This window comes from Bufo bufo, chromosome 7, assembly GCF_905171765.1.
Source record: "Bufo bufo chromosome 7, aBufBuf1.1, whole genome shotgun sequence".
NCBI lineage: Eukaryota > Metazoa > Chordata > Amphibia > Anura > Bufonidae > Bufo > Bufo bufo.
Window position 1 is genome coordinate 63,213,638 of NC_053395.1, and position 23,029 is coordinate 63,236,666.

A 23,029-nucleotide genomic window follows, 5' to 3' on the forward strand; every position below is an offset into this window, starting at 1 on the left:
CATTATAGGTCAAAGGTATTTTATGTTGAGTTATTTTACTGGCAGACTAAATAAAGGAACTGGCGTGTTGGACTGCAATAGATTATATAGGATAGGACTATGTGATTTCTCTTTTGTCACCGAGGATACTGAATATAGTGCTCCCTCAAGTTCCAATATTATGATGTTCCGGAAGGACCATTGTAACTGGAAAATACTGTAGCTTGAGACCATAATCATGTAGAAAACCAGTAATTGATACTGAAGTTTCATAATTCCAGCTGAAATAAAAAAAAAAAAAAGATTTGAAGGAACATAATGATTTAACTAATACAGGTTTAAGCAAACCCTTAAAAATCGGAGAAAGATGCTGGGAGCATGTTCTGTGTAGAGGACAGGAACTTCTTCTGGGTTCTGTACTGTATAGAGTATACACTAAAAATATGTGAAAAGAAGATCATACTAATGTAGAGGGCAGTAGAGCACAGTACAGTACATGTAGTACAGATAGAGAGAAGTACAATACATGTAGTACAAGTAGAGATCAGTACAGTACATGTAGTACAAGTAGAGAGCAGTACAGTACATGTAGTACAGATAGAGAGAAGTACAATACATGTAGTACAGATAGAGAGAAGTACAATACATGTAGTACAGATAGAGAGCAGTACAGTACATGTAGTACAGATAGAGAGCAGTACAGTACATGTAGTACAGATAGAGAGAAGTACAATACATGTAGTACAGATAGAGAGAAGTACAATACATGTAGTACAGATAGAGAGCAGTACAGTACATGTAGTACAGATAGAGAGAAGTACAATACATGTAGTACGGATAGAGAGCAGTACAGTACATGTAGTACAGATAGAGAGCAGTACAGTACATGTAGTACAGATAGAGAACAGAAAAATACATGTAGTACAGATAGAGAGCAGTACAGTACATGTAGTACAGATAGAGAGCAGTACAGTACATGTAGTACAGATAGAGAGCAGAAAAATACATGTAGTACAGATAGAGAGCAGTACAGTACATGTAGTACAGATAGAGAGAAGTACAATACATGTAGTACAGATAGAGAGCAGTACAATACATGTAGTACAGATAGAGAGAAGTACAATACATGTAGTACAAGTAGAGAGCAGTACAGTACATGCAGTACAGATAGAGAGCAGTACAGTACATGTAGTACAAGTAGAGAGCAGTACAGTACATGTAGTACAGATAGAGAGCAGTACAGTACATGTAGTACAGATAGAGAGCAGTACAATACATGTAGTACAGATAGAGAGAAGTACAATACATGTAGTACAGATAGAGAGAAGTACAATACATGTAGTACAAGTAGAGAGCAGTACAGATCTAGAACTTTTCAGTATATTTCGTAAAGGTAGATAGCAGTACCAGGGGCATAGTTATAGTGGAAATAAGAGAAGAGGCTGCTACGGTGCCCGAACTCAGAAGGGGTCCACTTGGGAGGAGGACTGAAAAATATTATTGTCAGGGGCCCCTCAACAGTATTATACCATAGTATTATACAATAGTATTATATACAGTGACAATATATACATTGAAATGACATACAGGATATACGTGTAGGAAACAGACCGAGCGGCTGCCAGACCTGGCTGAGAGAGACACAGGAGTGGGGGGTGCACGGGAGGAGGGGGGTACTGGGGAAAGGAGGGAGGTGTTCAAAAATTTGCTGTGGTGCCATCAGTTCTAGTTACGCCACTGAGAAGTACAGCATATGTCTACATTGCAGTATATGTAGCACATGTAAATAGCAGTACAGTACATGTGTAGCTGAAGTAGAGAGCATTGCAGTGCATGTAGTACAGTTAGAGAACAATACAGTACATGTAGTATACATACTGTAGATACCAGTACAGTACACATAGTACAGATGGAGAGCAGTACAGTGCATACACTGCAAGTAGAGAGTAGCTCAATAAATGTAATATAGATAAATAGCAGTACAGTACAAATAGTAAAGGTAAAGAACAACAAGTTACACATAGCATAGGTACGCAGCAATACAGAACATGTAGTACAAGTAGACAGCAGTACAGTACATGTAGTACAGGTAGAGAGTAGTACAGTGTATGTAGCACAGGTATAGAGCAGTACAGTACACGTAGCACAGGTAGAGAGCAGTACAGTAGATGTCGTATAGGTAGAGAGCAGTACAGTACATGTTGTACAGGTAGAGAGCAGTACATGTAGTACAGGTAGAGAGCAGTACAGTACACGTAGCACAGGTAGAGAAAAGTACAGTACATGTTGTACAGGTAGAGAGCAGTACATGTAGTACAGGTAGAGAGCAGTACAGTACACCTAGCACAGGTAGAGAAAAGTACAGTACATGTTGTACAGGTAGAGAGCAGTACATGTAGTACAGGTAGAGAGCAGTACAGTACACCTAGCACAGGTAGAGAAAAGTACAGTACATGTAGTACAGGTAGAGAGCAGTACAGTACATGTAGTACAGGTAGAAAAGACTTACAGTACATGTAGTACAGGTAGAGAGCAATAAAGTACACATAGTACAGGTAGGTCAGCAGTACAGTACATGTAGCTCAGGTGGGGAGCAATACAGTACATGTAGCACAGGTGGGGAGCAGTACAGTACATGTACACTATACTGTACTGCAGGCAGACAATGCTAGGCAGCCAATTGGTACAATGTAATATGCTTATTAGTTGTTAAAGGATAACTGTCACATTTAGACCCTAATTTAAATTTTCATATATGCAGTTACTAATAACATGATATTCCAGAATCAGTTACTATTAGACTGACTTACCCCATATTTAATAAGATTCAGCCCTTAGCAACCAGTCTGCATAAAACTGCAATTTCACTATTCAGTTAAGATGGCCGCCACTGCCCTCACCCTGAGGCCAATCCCGCCTGCCCTCACTAGCCAGTAACAATAGCTCCCCAAAAGTGTCAGTAACCAGAGCCCTCCCCCTAAAGGGTTAATCTCCTGCAGCACAAAGGGGTCCTCTTACCACATGTTGCTTTCATTTATACACTGAGCAGACGGCAGATCTCCCTTCCCTGGTCTGCGCTGCTCCGACTCTGCATTCTCCAGCTCTGCTGAGTGAGGGAGCGTCTGCCAAGCGCAGGGACAGGGAGAAGTGCACACAGCCCAGGCACTGTTATCAGCTGCTGGGGAGGACCTGGCTTTAATCATTTACTTACAGTCCCTGGATGTCAGTAATGTGACCCTGCACGCAGCCTGCTTCTGCGTCCTCCGTCCTTCAACAGATAGACGGACCATGCCTAGCAACCCTATTTTAAGCACAGGTAAAAGTAGGCAGTACAGGGAACAAAAATGTGGAATTAAGGGGTAATTGAATACACAGTGAAAAGTTGAAATAGGGCCACCAAGGTGATATTAATCACCACAATCCAATACTCCAAAAAAATAAATAAAATACGACAGTTATACTTTAACTTTGGCCCACCACAAGCATTTTATCAGACAGATAAACATACTACAGATAAGTGAATTTCTTGAAATTCCTTTTAAGTTTTGTGTCACCGAATCATTCCAAAAACGTTATTCTTGTCTGAATCGATTCTACCCAAATCAAGAGTGCTCCAATGGGCCTGAATATTGGTATATGACACTCTGAAGTCTCCTGGCACTCATATTTTTTCTCTCTTATCTTTCTCTTTTTTTCAAATTTTTGCAATGGCCAAAAGTACTACTGCCTGATAAAAAAAATAATAATAAGGTTGAAGGCGTGGAACTGTGCCACAGATTTTACGGACAGCTGGCAAAAATTACAAATGCCATACAGAAAAAAACATTTGGGTGAAGGCGCGAAAGTATGCAAAATTTGCATAATGACAAGACCATTTTTTACAGATATCTGGCCAGAGGTTGCAATGCCTGATAAATTAAATTTTGGTAACTGTGCAGAAGGTTGCCACATCAGCAGAACGACATGTTTTACGGACAGATAGCCAGAAATAATAATGCTTGCTAAATTAAATTTTGGTGAAGGCGCGGAACTGTGCCACATTTACTACAGCTTTCTTACTAGCTAATTGCTGGTCGCAAATGGTCTTCTCATGGCCACATATTCTGTTGTTGATGTCTAACAATGGAGCAGACGGTGAGGTGGAAGAGGACACTGTACTGCTCGGGGATGCAGGCCGGCTACCACAAAGAAGACTGGGAGAAGAGCAGACTTGTTCCAAATGCTGGCCAGTTGTATTTTCCCATTGGATCTGATGATGCGCCTCATGTTCTACAATAGAGCCCTGGTACCTATGTTTGTGTTTGACTGCTTATGAATTATTTTAATCCTGCAGATCTTGCACATAGTGGTTTTATGTGTTGGGCTTGTGGTGAAAAACCACCAAACAGGAGATACTTAAACAGAGCTAGCATCATCTGAGCTTGGCCTAGGTCTGATACATTGAGAGCCTGCGCCCACAGTATCAGCGGCATCACAGTTCCTGAGTTGACCACAATAGAAGCAGATCTGGACAAGGCAGTTTTGGGGGAGTTGCCTCCTGATGCACTGAAATGCTTAATTATAAGAGTCAATTCAGACGTCCGCAAGTGTTTTGCGGTCCGCAAATTGCGGATCCGCAAAACACCGGACCGCACATGGCAGGCACCCCAATAGAAATGCCTTTTCTTGTATGCAGACAAGAATAGAACATGTTCTATTTTTTTGCGGGGCTGCGGAACGGAAGTGCGGATGCGGACAGCACACTTCCGTTCCGCGGCCCCATTGAAAATGAATGGGTCCACACTGTTCCGCAAAAAATGCAGAACGGATCCGGACCCATTCATAAGGACTTGTGAATGGACCCTAAATGGTAGCAGAAAAAGAAAGGGGGCAATTGTGCAGCATTTGCAGGAAAATGTATGTCGCTGGTGCTAGAAAAAAAACTCTTATGAACTGTTCAAACTTGAGGGTTTAAAAAAAAAAAAAAGACTAAGTGCAGGATTTTGATGATTGTAGAATTTGCAGTTCATACATGAACTTCTCACTTGCCCCCAGCATCTGTCTGCAATATGAAACACAAAAAGAACCACAGTGACCAGCCTTTGCTTTCCATGTTAAAACCCTTACTTTTCTACCCATTGATTCAATCTACCTAAATAAATATATCCCTAAACTGTGCAAAAAGTGAAAAAGAGGAATATACGTGCTTCTAAAATTACCTTTATTATTAGATCAGGGTAATAGGACACGCTACAGTGTTAGGGGTTGAGCAGCTCCTCCAGAATTGCCACTATATTTCTGTGTTTTTGTAGGGTAATAGGACATACCTATTGATACAAGAAGTTACACTCACCTAACAATAGCCATATAATAGATAAATTAGCAGGGATGGTGTAGGTATAGGCATAATCTCTGGGGAGGCAAATATACGGCAAACTGGGTGGATGATAAATCTAACCCTACCCGACCCTAAGGTAATCTATGCCCAGGGATGGACTAGCCAGCTCCCCATATCATCGATGGATTAGGTTGTGTGGGCTCCATGCCACTCTATACTGACTGGCATTTTTGCTCCATCTCAACTCCTCACACTGACCTCAGAGAGCTAAGTAACCTTTTCTCTATCTATTTATTGAATTATCCCTACTATATTATTTTTTCAAGTGATTACCTCCTGATGAGCCGCGAGTTGTGGAGGAAACGCGCCGGGGTCGCAATAATTCTATATAATTCAGTACCTTCAGCAGTGTATATTGGTATGCTGGGTATTTTCATATTTGTAGGGTTTAATAGGGTCTGGTCTAGGGCCTAGGCACGCAACAGGGTGCCTCCACCATTAGGTGGCATCCCTGGACATAGATTACCTTAGGGTCGGGTAGGGATAGATTTATCATCCACCCAGTTTGCCGTATATTTGCCTCCCCAGAGATTATGCCTATACCTACACCATCCCTGCTAATTTATCTATTATATGGCTATTGTTAGGTGAGTGTAACTTCTTGTATCAATAGGTATGTCCTATGACCCTAATCTAATAATAAAGGCAATTTTAGAAGCACGTATATTCCTCTTTTTCACTTATGCTAAGTTAATAACTTTGTATCTAATATCCGTAACATTTTCTACTGTATTCTAATTTGTCCCTAAACTGTCCCTACAACACCTAGAATGCAAGCTAAGCTCGGAATGAGCAAGCCCAGACTGAAGGATCACTACCTCTCTGTCCGCTCCTGAGCCAATCAGGGCAAACCCCCCCCTTCCTTCCAGGGTCATGTGATCCTCTATATTCTCTCCCCCATCGCCCCAACATTTACCTTGCTAATATTCACAGTAAAATGGAGCTGGCGCTGTTTTGCATGGTTTGTCCTTAGAGAATCGTTTGGCAGCAGAATGTTTGAGCAGTTCGTAAAGAATTCGATTTGTTTCGAATTGATTCCCTCATCTGTAACACATATTGAATCTTCCAGCCATTCACACACAACATGTCTCCGAGTTTGTATATGGTTTGAAAGTTGAAAATATTGTAAACCGAGGCCATTGACGTCAAGTGTCATGCCTTTTGCTAGGGGCTTTCTGGCGTATTCATTATTTCTGAAAATGTATGTAGTTGATCTGCTTTCTCTTCCTCTTCCAAACACAACCCCCAGTGAATATCTGATAATGTGTTTTATATAAGTTACTGAACCTGCAGAAAGGCTCATTTGTGCACTGTGTGGAAGGTTTGGATTGATTCCGTCAATTATACACTTGTCTGCTTTCATTATTGATGGCACCTAAATTTAATGCCATCAGTGCGTTTCCATTCCCTCTGTTTTATGGTCTATTTTTGCATCCATAAAGAGCCCTAGTAAATACTATCGCCAACACAGGTCTAATCTTTGTTGCTGGGGTGTAGCTAAAGGCTCATGGGCCCTGGAGCAAGAGTTCAGATCGGGCCCCACTTCCTTTAGTGCTTTGTGGCCAGGGGCAGGGAAGCACATAGCCTTCATGCTGCCTGAGGCAAAAATTGAAACGGGACCCCCCACGCCAAATTCTTGACCTAACCCCTTTCCTTCAGCCAGAAGTGTAACTTGAAGATTCTGGGCCCCAGTGCAAAATCTATGACAGAGCCCTCCCATCATGCACTTTCTATTTTACAACTGTCTTCTTATGTGGCTCAAGGGTCTTTTGGCCCCTCGGGTTCTTGGACGTGGTAGAGACTGCTACCTGTGCACCCTCTATAGCTATGGCCCCTGCTTTGTTGCTTACAGACATATCAATACATTTCACTTCTAGGACTCTAGTCCTTTCTTTACTCAGTGCTAGTCCCAGTCTTTGTTCAGTCCCAGTCATTCAGGGACCAACATCCAGGGACCAAAGTCTTGGTTGCTCAGACTTGTCAATGCGCCTTGAATTTCTTCATAAAACCTTATGCTCTATTGATCTCAGGACATAAACAATCACGATTATGACGTTTAAAGATTGTCTGACGTTTTATCTACTGACATCAGTTGCTCATTCACAACATTTAATATGATAGTCTTAGTAAATATTACTTTATATTTTTCTCAAACCTGAATAATATTACAGGGAATCTGTCAGCTCCAAAACACCCCCTAAACTAGAGTAAGTGGTGTATGGTGTAACTGGTACTGAGTCTGAATATGTCATTTTTAGTCCTCTGCATTATGTGTGTGAGCTCAGGAGTCCTCTCAATGCACTTTACTGCTGGTTTATTGGAGCACAATGCTGGAATGCAAGTGCGTATGGCTGGTTTCACACGAGCGAGTGTCGCGCTCTGGACTCGCAGCGCAGCTCCCGTCCTGAACTTCCAACACTGATGGGGTCGTAGAGCATTATATTGATGCTATGTAACCCTTACAGTTCTGGAATGTATTGGATAACACTGACAGCATTATGTCAGTGCTATCCAACACATTCCAGACCTCTAAGGGTTACATAGCATCATAAATCAATATAATGCTATGCGATCTCGGCAGTGCTGGAAGTTCAGGAGGGGAGCTGCGCTGCGAGTCCAGAGCGTCACACTCGCTCGTGTGAAACCAGCCTATGAAGATAAAAATTGCATAACTGGACACAGCGTCACTTACACTATACACCTCTTACTCTGCTTTGGGAAGGGGGTGTTTCAGAGCTGACAGATTCCCATACCACCCAACTTGTTAGTCAAAGAGGAACACTTGTGAAATACCTACCATATTTTTGGCTTTATAATAAGACGCACTATTTTCCCCCCAAAAGTGGGGAGGAAATGTCTGTGCATCTTATAAAACGAATGCTAGTGAGCGCTTCCATTCTGGAAGTGCTCACTAGTATGCATTAGGAGCGGGTAGCGAAGCGCCACAAGCGCAGGTAATACCCTCCCTGGTCTGCGCCGCGGCTCCTCTTCATCTGTCGCGCTCCCATCTTCCTGGCCTGTGCTGCACTGTCCTGACCCCGTACAGCGTCAGGACGTAGTGCGCGCACTATGACCCGACGCTGCACGCAGTCATGTGACAGTGCAGCGCAGGCTGGGAAGATGGGAGCGCGACAGCTGAAGAGGAGACACGGCGCAGGACAGGTAAGATGATTTTTTATTTTAGTCTGATGGGGGTACTAATGGGCTATTCTGAGGTCTGGGGTACTGATGGGCTATTCTGAAGTCTGGGGGTACTGATGGGCTGATCTGAGGTCTGGGGGTACTGAAGGGCTAATCTGAGGCCTGATGGGGGTCTGATGGGCTAATCAGAGGTCTGATAAGTGTCTAAGTGGGCTGATATGAAGTCTGATGGGGTCTGAGTGGGCTGATATGAAGTCTGATGGGTTTCTGAGTGGGCTGATATGAGGTCTGATGGGGGTCTGAGTGGGCTGATATGAGGTCTGAGGAAAAATATTTTTTCTTATTTTCCTACTCTAAAATCTGGGGTGCGTCTTATCATCAGGTGCGTCTTATAAAGCAAAAAATACGGTAATTACTGGCTGAAGCGGGTCATTGCTGAAGCCAGTAAGCTACTGAGAGCCATTTTCAAGAGAGTAGCAGTAAGTAAGGTCCAGCAGAGACCTGACATCATAAGAACGGCAGCGGCTGGAATCAATGAGATGAGTTCAATATCCCTTAAAATATTAGCTTACGCATCAATATTCCTTTAAATATTAGCATATAAATCCTCTGATTATACATATTCCCAATTGCACCTGAAGTTGAGGTCTAATATACAGATAGAAACCATACAGATAGTTTAGTAAGGAGCAATTTAGTAAATTTATTAATGCACATTTATTTCCCAGGTCAAAAAGATGGACATTTACGGGGCAAAGAGGGACAGAGGGTCAAAAAGAGGGACTGTTTGTCCAAAAGAGGGATACTTGGGAGGCATGGATTCCCTTTAAATGTTCAATCCACACCTTGTTCATTTGCTCATGCAATACGTTTTTGCCAGGAATAGAAAAACATGTATGTTATCGTTCAGAAACAGCGCCACACCTGTTAATAGTTTATGTCTGGTATTGCAGCTCAGCTCCATTGGAGTGAATAGGGCTGAGCTGCAATGCCACATACAGCCTGTGGACAGGTGCGGTGGTGTTTTTGGAGGAAAGCAGGCATGTTTTTTTAATCATGGACAGTATTGACTATGCAGCGGGCCGTTCCCGCGCCAGGGGCCTCTTCTATGGTGGTATGTGAGGTTTTTTTAAGTTTTTGTCATGACGCCAGTGTCATTTCAGCAACGAGGGACTAGGTCCCCCTATGTAGAAGGTGATGGTGGAACCCAGGTGTAGGAATGCCAGAGTGGTGTAAAGGCGGCCTATAGTGTCCATTTAGGTGTGGCTTTGCACTTGTCACGGTGCTCCTACCTGGATTTCCAGGAACCCCAAGCATGGTCGTCCGCAGAATTCTTGTATTAGACTTGTATTAAAGTAGTTAACAGCTTTAGGCCTCATGCACACGACCGCGTTGCCTTCCGCAATTTGCGGAACGGAACGGGTGCCGGCAATATAAATTCCTATTCTTGTCCGCAAAGCGCGGACAAGAATAGGACATGTTATATTTTTTTTAGCGGGGCCGCGGACACGGAGTGCTGTCCGCATCTTTTGCGGCCCCATTGAAGTGAATGGGTCCGCATCCGAGCTCTGTCTTTATCTTGATCTGTACCTTTGTCTTTATCTCTGTCTTTATTCAGGGAGTCTTTACTCCTGACTCTGGAGGCACAGCTTAGGCCTCTGGGCCCAATAGAGCAGAACAAGCTCTGCTGGCTTGAACACAGCCTTCCCCTTACAGGGGGTAAGCTCGACTGACTGCTGCAGGCTCACCCAGCAAGGCCGAGGACCTGCTGCTTCCCCATACAGGGGCTACTCAGAACTGCTCCTCACCAACTAAAACTCCTCCCTCCCTAGAGAGGGCTAGAATGGATAGGTTCCACTCTAGGGAAACCAGCTCTGTCATTGCTGCCGCCATCTGCTGGTGAACCAGGCACATTGCACTTGAACATGACATTTACCTGGAACTGAAATACACATTTTGCAGGATCTGAAATAAATACATTTGATGACACAGGATCCCCCATAAGAGATGGGGGGGGGGGGGGGGGTGCAAAAAGGTGGTAATGCCACTCTGGGGCGTTACAAATACTTCAGTTCTTCAGCTTTTCTTTCTCACAGCTATTAAGCAGCTAATCTAACTACATCATACACGATAATTTATTCTGAGGAGTTCTTAGAACTTTCTGGCATTTCTGGTTATTCTGGCAGTAGAAGAACATGTCTTCTGTCACTCCTACACAAATGATATTCAGGTGTAGTTCAGAAATGGTTGCCTTCCTCCTTGTAGCTTTAAAGGTCTTTCCAAGGAGTACAATATCCTCAGGATAGTTCATCAGTATCAGGCCTCTTGCACACGACTGTATGCCCTCTGAGACATACGGTCTGTGAGCGGGCCATATGTCCCGGAGCGGCATTGATCATGCGCACGGTAGCGCACAGCATCATAGGTTACAATAATGCTGTGCACGTCGGGCCGCCCGCGGGGCTATTGTCCCGCACTCATATGATCTTATGAGTGCGGGACAGCGTACAGCGGCTCCGCAATACACGGGCATCGGCTGTGTGCACCCCGCATCGCAGGACCCGTTCACTTAAATGGGTCCGCAATCCAGGAGATGCGGTGCGGAACAGAGGCACGGATCAGAAGCCGTGGGTTTTCTGTCCATCCCTCCCCACCGCAAAAAAAGTAGTACTTTTTTGCGGTGCGGACCATCGAATGCGGATCGCAGACTTCATTCAAGTGAATAGGTATGCGATCAGCATGCGGCGGGCTCACAGTCGATGCCCGTGCATTGAAGACCGCAATTTGCAGTCCGCAGCACGGACCAGGCCAGCACACAGTCGTGTGCATGAGCCCTCAGATTGTGGAGGGTCCAACTCCCAGCAAACCCATGATCAGCTGAAAGAGCTGCAGGACTCAGTCCAGTGCTGCAGCCTCCCCACAGCATACCAAGCACAGCGCCACACATTGTATAGTGGCTGTGCTTGGTATTGCAGCCATTTACTCAAATGGGATTGAGCTGCAAATAAGCCGATGAACGTGATATCACTGGCCTAGGAAGAGGCCGCAGTGGTCAACAGAGCGCCACTGCCTCTTCAAACAGCTGAACGGCAGGATGCCGCGACTTGAACCACCACTGATCTGATATCGATGATCTATCCTGAAGATAGGTCATCAATATTTGACTGCTGGAAAATCCCTTTAACTAATTTGTTATCAGCTGCTTTGATACAGTCCTGTCTTGCTGCTGCCCCATATACAGTGTCATGTAGATCAGGGGTCAGCAACCTTTGGCACGCCAGATGCTGTGAATCTATAACTTCCAGCATGCACAATTGCTCGGCTGTTCTTGGGAAGTGTAAGGATTCTGGGAGTTGTAGTTTCAGAACAGCTGGAGGTTGCTGATTCCTGATGTAGACTTTATCTGGTTATTTGCAAGCCTTCTTGCACGAATGATACATGATGAAGACATTTCAATAAGGTTAAAGTAAGCAATTCAGCAACATATGCATTCTGCTGTAGAACAGAAAAATCCTTAGAAATGCTCCTAGCAGTGCACCGTGATGTTCTTCTGAATTGTCTTTTGCAGATGCAAAAATATCCCTTTCTCCATGAAGCAGCTGGGTGGCCTCTGGCGGTGTCCCAGGAGGTTGCGGAAATCCTACAGTATGGACCAAAAGCATTTCACCAGATGTGGAAGCAGAGCAGTCTAAGACAAATGCTGCGACACGACCTTCCTTTATACTTGGAAAAACTCAACAGCTTGGTTCAGCAAATGCAAACTGAACTGCAAAGTAAGAAAATGGAGTAGCGATGATTTTAAAACAGACCAAGACACGTCCACTTTAGTAAATACTTGTATTCTCCCTGAACTTTGTGTTGGACCATTCATTACTTCATTCCTCCTGGGTATTAGGAATAAATTGGACATTACAATTCCCCTTTTTTAAAGTGTGGCATGTCCCTACACTGTAAGATAGTGTCGCTACTGACAGTCAGTATTAAACTAAATTCTAAGTCAGAATGGTAGCACACAGTTGTGAATTAATTTGTACATTTCCAGGAGGAATAACTGAGTAACAATGTAATGCAGCACTCTATGAAAAGAGGCTCCATGATTTGCCAGTACTTACTAAACACAAGACATGTCAGGAGAGGGGACAGGTCCTCTTAAAACGGGTTCTCCAAGGATGACTTAAAGTGGCCACCAGCAACCTTTCCTAGAATGTGAGCAGGAATGGTTGCCTCCACTTGCAGAGCTGCCTGCGGAGGGTGAGGGGTCGGGACCTCACTGCACACTATCATATACTACATATTGGTGAGTGTTCCTGTCAGACTGCTCAGCCATAATGGCATATCATAGAAAGGATCACATCATTACCATCTATTATAAAACTATCTCTGTTATCTGTCTATCTATCTATAATTTGTAGTTTGTGTTATTAAAAATGAAAAATAATATATAGATAATAGAAAAAAAATAATAGAAAAAATTAATAAAAATAATAGATCCCATGAGGGAGATTTATCAAAATTGGTACAAAGGAAAACTGACTTAGGTGCCCATAGGAACCAATCAGATTGATTCTTTTATTTTCCAAAGGACGGCTAAAAAATGAAAGGTGAAATCTGATTGGTTGCTATGGGAAACTAAACCAGTATTTCATTGCACCAGTTTTGATAAATCTCTACCCATGTACTATATCACCGAAAAAAGACACAAAAATTATTTAAATAACCAAACAGAAAAAAAATGATGGTGCAAAACTGAAAATATGTGTCTGGTCAGGAAGGGGGAAGGGGGAAAGGGGGGGGGGGTGTTAATAACCAAGTCTTGGTTGATTTTCTTTATATTTTGGTAACTTCATCCCTTAATATTATATTGTCATGTATTGTATTGAAATGTGTTAGGACCTTATTTCTGTATACATCTGCTTGATTGATAACGTGGTATGGTATAGAACAGGAGCCAGCATAATCATTATACTGTTTGATTTTAGAGCCTCTTTCTACGTTAAAAGATGCCTATTACGACGCCACCTTAAAACCACTGGATGACGTTTGGAAGGAAAAGACGGATACTAGCCTTCACCTGATTAATGCCTATCTCCCAAGTATTGTTAAGGATGAATGGTTAATGGAACCTATTAGACACATTTTACATGGCATAAAGGCTGGTGTAGATTTGGTAGGTATAACAGCAATATCAAGTCTGAAATGCGTGAGTGATTGGATCCCGTCTGGCGATCAGTTGATCTCTGTGGGTCTGGATTCGGAAACCCCCAGCTTTTACCACGACTGGGATGCTGCAGGGAGAATGTTTCATTACATGCTGGTGATTCAGAGGAATGGACAACCATGTTTGGATGCTCAGGGGATGGTCCTTATGTCTCGTTGGCCTCCCACCATGGCTGGTTAATGGTTATATTGAAGTGGTTTATCTTTATAAGAAGAACTGGAACAGATACCTTTAAGAATATCTGGACAAGTTGGTTCTCTAGACCTGGGATGTCGACCTGCGGCCCTCCAGCTGTTGCAAAACTACAACTCTCAACATGGCCTGATAGCTGCAGAATATCCAGGCATGCTGGGTGTTGTAGTTTTGCAACAGCTGGAGGGCCGCAGTTTGGGCATCCCTGCTGTAGACAGTTGGTGGATGATAAGTGGTACCTCCATGAACCTGCGCCCATCCCCAGTTTAGTCAGGGGATGCCATGTTCTAATTATCTAGTTGTATCTGTTTGTGTGATATTAATGAGAGGAACCTGTACATTACAAATTGTGTACAAACTGATAGGACCGGTAATATTATGATGGCACGCCCTACATTTACCTAATATTTTACTTTTAATTTGCTTTATGTTTGGAAATAATGTTCATGATTACTACAGTATATGATTTTCAAATAATTCACTTATTAATCTAGGGCATCCATCAGATACTGAAGTGGACAGAGAACAAGCTCTCCAGGGCAGTAAGCAGGATTCGGAAACCTCTGACAGGACTGTTTCATTACTCCAGGTACAACCATTAGCTCCTCTGTGTACCGTATCTAAATGTGTGATTATTGTATGTAAGATATTTAGGAGACATTTAATAAACAGAAATAAGCCTAAATTAGGTGCATTTCTGGTGCAGATTGCCGTGCAAAGGGTGTGTCATGGTCGGGCAAGGGGAAGGGCCGGCAGGCCCGTATCATTTACCATTTTCTACACCTGTTCTAGGCGTAGAAAATGGTCTAAATGTAAGACAGCTTGGAAGCTGTCTTACATTAAAAAGCGGATCCACCGCCAGTTATAGGGGGTTATTAAGACTGGCGTCTAAAACGTCGGTCTTAATTAATGTGCCCCTAAGTCTCTTCTTAGATTTGTTTTACTGATCTTGATACTTTAACTGGTTGATATTGATAATCCTGTCTTTGATTAGAGTAAAATGGCTACTGAAAACGAATCTCTACAGAACAGGGATTATCAGCCAATTAATAGGCTTAGTGGCCAGTATGAAAAATGCAGGATTTTAGGATTTTTTTCTTTAATATGGGGACATAGAAAAATAAAAATTACATCATCAAAAATTCTTTAAATTGTGCTTAACACAAAAAGCTAATTTTCTGATGACACACTCTCTTTAAGGAGGACCTGTCACCACGAAATGCTTTGCAATCTGTGGATAGTTTATTATAGAGCAGGAGGAGCCGAACAGATTGATATATATGTTTGTGGGAAAAGATTCAGCGAAACGTGTAATTTATACATTTAAATCTCAGCTATTTCTGATTTCACTGTTCATGGGGGAGGTATTAACAGTGACTGACAGCTGTCTATGTATACACACATAGTCAGACAATGCTACTAATCGCCCCTGTGTAGAATTATCAGTGACTGACCCAGAGAATGCTACTAATCACACCTCCCCTGTGTACAATGAAATCAGAAACAGCAGAGATATAAATGTATAGATTACAAGTTTCCCACAAATATATATGTCAATCTGCTGAACTTCTGCTCTATAACTTGGTGCCTGCAGACTGCACTGCATTTTGTGGTGACAGGTCCTCTTCAAGGATCAAGTGTAGGGCCTGCAGTGCATATCAGGTGTAGTATGGCTTTAGTGGTTGCTAATGAGCTCATGACGTTTAATTCCCAGATGTCCAGATCTACAAGCATTAGAACAACCAGCCCAAATGCAGTATGTAGGGTGGGTAGCAAACAAGCACCCAACCATCCTGTTCTGACTTGGTGGAACTGAATGAACCAAAACCAGAACCTCCTCTGTTTATGTCCCTGGTTACAAAATAAGTGATACCAATAAATTCCACAGATGCGTTCAGATGAATAGATGACATTACCATGTTAGTCACTGAACCCTGTCATGCAACTAAAGTTATACAAAATCATCTGCTTCCTCTTTCTCGTTTATATCTGATTTCCAAATAGTTTTTATTTTCATACAGTTTTGTCACGTGGATTTGATCTTGCTTTCTTCCTCAGTCTGCTTTCATAGAATATTGCCTGGACCAATGTCTGGACACACGGGGCTGGATTCTAATAAATATTGTCTTAAGTCTTATGCATGGCTGCACCCCCTCAAAATCATGGTCCAAAAATATTTTTAATAACCAAACAATGGTTCTCATAGTTAAGAGGGTTTTCCGAGATTTTTTTCTTTACGGATGATCTAGCATCTGCATAGGTCATCAGTATCTGATTGGTGGAGGTCCGACACTTGGAACCCCTGCCAATCTGCTGTTTGGGAAGGCAGCGGCGCTCCTGTGAGCGGCGCAGCCTTCTCGCAGCTTAGGCTACTTTCACACCTGCGTTTAGGTGCGGATCCGTCTGGTATCTGCACAGACGAATCCGCACCTATAATGCAAACGCTGGTATCCGTTCAGAACGGATCCGTCTGCATTACTCTGTCAAAAATAAATCTAAGTGTAAGTCAAAAGGATCCGTCCTGACTTACATTGAAAGTCAATGGGGGACGGATCCGTTTACAATTGCACCATATTGTGTCAATGTAAACGGATCCGTCCCCATTGACTTACATTGTAAGTCAGGACGGATCCGTTTGGCTCCGCATCGCCAGGTGGACACCAAAACGCTGCAACAGCGTTTTAGTGTCCGCCTCCAGAGCGGAATGGAGGCGGAACGGAGGCAAACTGATGCATTCTGAACAGATCCTTATCCATTCAGAATGCATTTGGGCTAAACTCATCCGTTTTGGGCCGCTTGTGAGAGCCTTGAAACAGATCTCACAGGCGGACCCAGTGTGAAAGTAGCCTTACCAAGCACAGCGCCGTAGATTGTACAGTGGCTGTTCCTGGTATTGCGCTCAGCCCCATTCACTTCTATGGGACTGTGCTGCTCCTATGCCATGTGAAAGATTAATGTGTCGTCACTGGCCTAGGAAAAGCTGGAGAAGACCGCAGCACTACATGTACTGTGAGCGCTGCTGCCTTCTCAAACAGCTGATCATGTGTCCGACCCCACCAATCAGATACTGATGACCTATCCAGAGGTCAGGTCATCAGTATTAAAATCTCGTGAATTGCTGGCATGTCCCACGTAAACAATTGTTTTATTAACAGGAAACTTCTAAGACACAACATAATGTTTTGCCAGTTTTTTCATAGATTTGACACTGCAGATATGAGTGGACGTTCCAAGAAAATATGAAAGCACTTCCACATAATTGGTGGCTGACCATGCATTAGCGCTCACTTGTATTACACAATCTAGGGTTAACATCCGGGTATTGTTGGAAATGCTGGTGTTGTAACTACTACAGAGCAATTCATTTGTCCATTTCTTGTATTTTGCAGTAACTGCTCTGTCACACTGAGTTTCCCTGTGCTTCCAATGGAATACCACTTAACAGACCTTGCAAATGTCACACACTACATCATTGAGGAGAAGTTAATGAAACCACTAAGAGAGCTGTACAGTGTGAACCCTGTAGCAGAGCTTTACCGATTTAAGCGAAGGATGATGGAGAGCCCATTCGAGTGTAGGTGACAAGCAGTTATACGGTGCAGTTCACTATGTAAATCTGTATGATTTGAAATGTGGTTAATCAATAGTAAAGATACATTTGCAAACAAAACGAGTCCAGAGATGAAAGAAAATCCAACTTGTGCTTCATTAGTGTTGAGAATAAAACCACAGCAATACAAAATTGAGGAAACGGCACCCCTAAAAACTGCTGGCGCCTTTCAAACAGTTACCTGTCCTTAATCATACGGAATGGCGGTAGCAGCTTCATATATAGTTTTGTGAGAAAAGATTCAGTACAACTTGTAACATTTAAATCTCTTTTCTGACTTCAGATGTACCTGGGGGAGGTGCTATCAGTGATTGCTAGCATTCTCTGTGAAAGTGTGTATACAGAGATAGCTGTCAGTGACTGATAGTTGTACACAGGGAGGTGTCATCAGTGATTGCTAGCATTCTCTGTGTAAGTGTGTATATAGAGATAGTTGTCATTCACTGATAGCTGTACACAGGAGATGTGTTATCAGTGATTGATAGCATTCCCTGTGTAACTGTGTATACGGAGATAGCTGTCAGTCACTGATAGCTGTTCAGGGGGTGGTCTTAAAGGGCTTCTGTCACCCCACTAAAGTCATATTTTTTTTTTGGGCTAGTTAAATTACTTATAATGCGATATATGAAAATATAATGGTCTTATTTACTTTGATTCAGCAGTTTCTTCTAAAAACGAAGTTTTATAATATGTAAATTAGGTCTCTACCAGCAAGTAGGGTGGCTACTTGCTGGTAGCAGCTGCAGAAATCCGCCCCTCGTCGTGTTGATTGACAGGGCCAGCCGGGATCTCCTCCTCCGGCCAGCCCTGTCGGCATTACAAAAATCGCGCTCCTATGTTCATTCGGCGCAGGCGCTCTGAGATGAGGAGGCTCGCCTCCTCAGCACTCCCTCAGTGCGCCTGCGCCGATGACGTCTTCTATTTCGGTGATGTCATCGGCGCAGGCGCACTGAGGGAGTTCTGAGGAGGCGAGCCTCCTCATCTCAGAGCGCCTGCGCCGAATGAACACAGGCGCGCGATTTTTGAAATGCTGACAGGGCTGGCCGGAGGAGGAGATCGCGGCTGGCCCTGTCAATCAACACGACGAGGGGGCGGTTTTCTGCAGCTGCTACCAGCAAGTAGACGCCCTACTTGCTGGTAGAGACCTAATTTACATATTATAAAACTTTGTTTTTAGAAGAAACTGCTGAATCAAAGTAAATAAGACCATTATATTTTCATATATCGCATTATAAGTAATTTAACTAGCCCAAAAAAAAAATATTACTTTAGTGGGGTGACAGAAGCCCTTTAAGTTTAGAAAGAATAGAGACATTTATATCAATCTGCTCCACTCCTCCTGCTCTATAACAAGTTGCCTGCAGATTGCACTGTTTTGTGGTGATTTTTTAAGAAGTACAAACCCTGAAGGATTCTTGGATAATAGAAAACATGAGATGATAGATTTGTCCCTTGACTTTGTAACAAGCTCAGTGGTTAGTGCTGGTGCCTTACAAAAATGGGGTCCTAGGTTCGAATCCGACCAAGGACAACATCTGCATGGAGTTTGTATGTCCTCCCCGTATTTGCGCGGGTTTCCTCCAGGTACTCCAGTTTCCTCCCACACTCCAAAGACATACTGATAGGGACCTTAGATTGTGAGCCCCATTGGGGACAGTTGGATGCTAATGTCTGTAAAAAGCTGCAGAATATAGTAGCACTATATAAGTTCATAAAATAAATAATAAAAATAAATAAAGCTGTAATTAATATCAGAATGATCATCAAAAGTAAGTCAAGTGATCAGTGTTCTTCTTCTGTATACTGAATTATATCTATCTATCTCTTGTTGCTAGATCACGCAGTTTTGATTGGAAACAAGCACATCGTGACCTATGATGGAAATATTATTGACTTGTCTTCAAAATGTAGCCTTTTGTTGGCTAAGGATTTTGTCCACAATACATTCACCATAGTACTAAACCAAGGTACTGGTGGGCAGAGATCATTACACATAGACATGAATCAGGTCTCCATTGACATCTATCCAGGACTAAAGGTAAAACTATAAATCTCCATCTCGCTATGAGGTTTAATATTAAAATGATATTTTATGCAAATGTTCCACAGTGTTGCAGTACACGTTGATTTCAACATTTCTCCACAGATAGAAGAGAACTGCCAGAACCTTGATGTTCCTGCTGTCAAGAATGGAGTCTCAATCAAAAAACATGCTAATAAAATTGGGGTGTCAAATCAAGAGGGAGTAACAGTACAGTGCGACAATCACTACGACCTCTGCAGTATTACCCTAGAAGGATGGCATCACGGTAAAATGAAGCTACTATGCAACCTTTGCTAAATATTCATTGATTGGAATAAATGCTCCTACATGCATGGAGCTCAGTCCAATAAGTACAGTAAAATTGCGATAATCTGGAATGTTTTTCTGGACCACGACAGTTGACCTGCTTCTCCAAAAAAAAAATCTGATCTTAACGGAGTATTCCCATCTCAGAATGGGCCTACCTGTACCCTTCACGCCTGGATTTGGTGGCCAGAGGTGGTAAGGACTACATTAAGAGCCAAGCAGACTGTGCTACACTGGCTTCCATAGCTCCCATAGAAGTGAATGAGAGACACAGAAACAGGGTAGCATGGTGAGATACACTTTCTGCATCTCACAAATTACCTGAAACAGAGTAGCTTGTTGTGCTTTGCTGTTTCTGTAACTCCATTCACTTAAATCGGAGTTGAGGTCCAGTACGTTGGCATGGCCACGGCTCCATCCACTGTTTTCTCCCAGGAGTGGTAGCTGCCAAAAACAGTTGATTGAGGAAGATGCCAGGAGTCGTACCTCACCAATCTGGTATCAACACCACATCCTGAGAACAGGTCTTCAAAATTTACAGACTAGAAAACATCTTTAAGCTTTATTTGACTTAAGGCTGAAAAGCCAGAAGACTCTACTGTAGTTCTCGCAGTAACAGCATCTCCTGTTAGGGTACGACAGCTTGGCCGCAACCTTAGAGGTTAGAGCATAGATATAAGCCTCCACAGGCTATGCTGTCTTATATTTGTAAGGATCACTCATGAACGCAGAACATGAATGTGGCCATAACCTTAGTTTTTTCTGTGGTTTAGGATTTTTATGTGGAACAACTACTAGCTTTGATGAAACATGTGAATAATAGAAATCAATTTTCATTATTATTTAGTTAATCATAAAGGCTAAAAATGTAAATTCTTTCCAATGATAAAACAGAAGACTGTATATCTCAGACAGTTCCTCTCTCCAGAATTCTCATAGAAGCTGAGTAATGGTAAAAGTGTTTCTCGAAGAATAGTTTTTTAATATGTGGACTGTGGAGTAAAATGACCTAACTTTTTTGATTCCAGGAGTCTCTGCTGGACTTTTTGGCACCAATGACAATGAAGCTGGAAATGATCTTCTGCTACCAGACCATACTCGTGCAAATGGCACACATGACTTTTCACTAAAATGGCAGGTAGTTATTCATTCTGCTTTGACTTTTTATACAGTATTTGAAATAGTGTTGTTTAGTATGTATTGGGGGTATTCATACTTTTGTTCGTCTCTATCAGTCCATCCGTACCCTTACCACCAAGACTCTCCCCTCCTGACCTACACCTTTACTCTTTCCCCAGGTTGACAGCCAGTGTAGTTCTGGAAGAAAGAAGGTGAAGGCCTGTACTACTGCTCCTCATCAGAAGCTATGTAAAGCTTTCTTCCAAGGCAGGCAGTCTGTGCTCAGGAACTGCTTCAAAGTTGTAAGATCTTAGAAACACCATGATTATTTCTTTTGCAGTATATTTCAAAAAGGAAATGTGAATCAGTTTCGCAGTTGGGTAAATAAGCATAGATATTCTGTGCTATGGTTAGATAAGGGTACTTTAACATTAGTGGTTTTTGCGGATCCGTCATGGATCTGCAAAAACGCTTCCATTACCATAATACAACCGCATGCATCCGTCATGAACGGATCCAATTTTATTATGTCTTATACAGCCATGACGGATCCGTCATGAACACCATTGAAAGTCAATAGGGGACGGATCCACATCGCGGACAGAAAAACGCTGCAGTCAGCATTTTGGTGTCCGCCTCCAGAGCAGTATGGTGACTGAACGGAGGCAAACTGATGCATTCTGAGCAGATCCTTTTCCATTCAGAATGCATTAGGGCAACACTAATCCGTTTTGGACCGCTTGTGAGAGCCCATGACAGATCTCAGAAACGGAAAGCCAAAACGCTAGTGTGAAAGTAGCCTAAGATAGAAGATAAGTGGCCTGGAGCAACAGTAAGAAGAGTGGCAGGTCTGTGTGCAAAATGGTACAGAGTGTGATGATCTAAATGGTATAGGTCACTCAAAGGTGACATTATGTGTCAAATCTAATTTGCAGCAAGGATATAAGGCTACTTTCACACTAGTGTTAATGTTTTCCGGTATTGAGATCCGTCATAGGGTCTGAATACCGGAAAAAAATGCTTCCGTTTTGTCCCCATTCATTGTCAATGGGGAAAAAAAACATAACTGAACAGAACGGGATGCACCAAAATGCATTTGTTTGGTTGCGTTCCCATACCGGAGAGCAAACCGCAGCATGCTGTGGTTTTCTTTCCGTTCTGAGATGCGGAGAAAGACGGATCTGTCATGACCCACAATGCAAGTCAATAGGGACGGATCCGTTTTTTCTGACAATAGAAAACAGATCTGTCCCCCATTGACTTTCAATATAGTTCATGAAGATGGCCATGTTAAAGATAATACAACCGGATCCGTTCATAACAGATGCAGATGGTTGTATTATCAGTAACAGAAGCGTTTTTGCTGAACCCTGCCCGATCCAGCAAAAACGCTAGTGTGAAAGTAGCCTAAGTCTTCCATGTAACACCAAATATTACCCTACAAGTCTTTAGTATGTCTCATACAGGGAGTGCAGAATTATTACGCAAGTTGTATTTTTGAGGATTAATTTTATTATTGAACAACCACCATGTTCTCAATGAACCCAAAAAACTCATTAATATCAAAGCTGAATATTTTTGCAAGTAGTTTTTAGATTGTTTTTAGTTTTAGCTATTTTAGGGGGATATCTGTGTGTGCAGGTGACTATTACTGTGCATAATTATTAGGCAACTTAACAAAAAACAAATATATACCCATTTCAATTATTTATTTTTACCAGTGAAACCAATATAACATCTCAACATTCACAAATATACATTTCTGACATTCAAAAACAAAACAAAAACAAATCAGTGACCAATATAGCCACCTTTCTTTGCAAGGACACTCAAAAGCCTGCCATCCATGGATTCTGTCAGTGTTTTGATCTGTTCACCATCAACATTGCGTGCAGCAGCAACCACAGCCTCCCAGACACTGTTCAGAGAGGTGTACTGTTTTCCCTCCTTGTAAATCTCACATTTGATGATGGACCACAGGTTCTCAATGGGGTTCAGATCAGGTGAACAAGGAGGCCATGTCATTAGATTTTCTTCTTTTAT

General features: G+C 42.6%; 1 protein-coding gene across 1 annotated transcript in view; it reads left to right on the forward strand.

The window, feature by feature from the left end:
• LOC121008756 overlaps positions 1-23,029 on the forward strand; it is a 124,269-nt gene that overhangs the window by 95,987 nt on the left and 5,253 nt on the right. The window contains exons 21-28 of the mRNA XM_040441452.1: positions 12,066-12,270; positions 13,477-13,664; positions 14,402-14,496; positions 17,297-17,481; positions 19,353-19,555; positions 19,664-19,826; positions 20,896-21,005; positions 21,166-21,288. Coding sequence (XP_040297386.1) covers positions 12,066-12,270; positions 13,477-13,664; positions 14,402-14,496; positions 17,297-17,481; positions 19,353-19,555; positions 19,664-19,826; positions 20,896-21,005; positions 21,166-21,288 — 1,272 coding nt within the window. The remainder of the gene's footprint in view (positions 1-12,065; positions 12,271-13,476; positions 13,665-14,401; positions 14,497-17,296; positions 17,482-19,352; positions 19,556-19,663; positions 19,827-20,895; positions 21,006-21,165; positions 21,289-23,029) is intronic.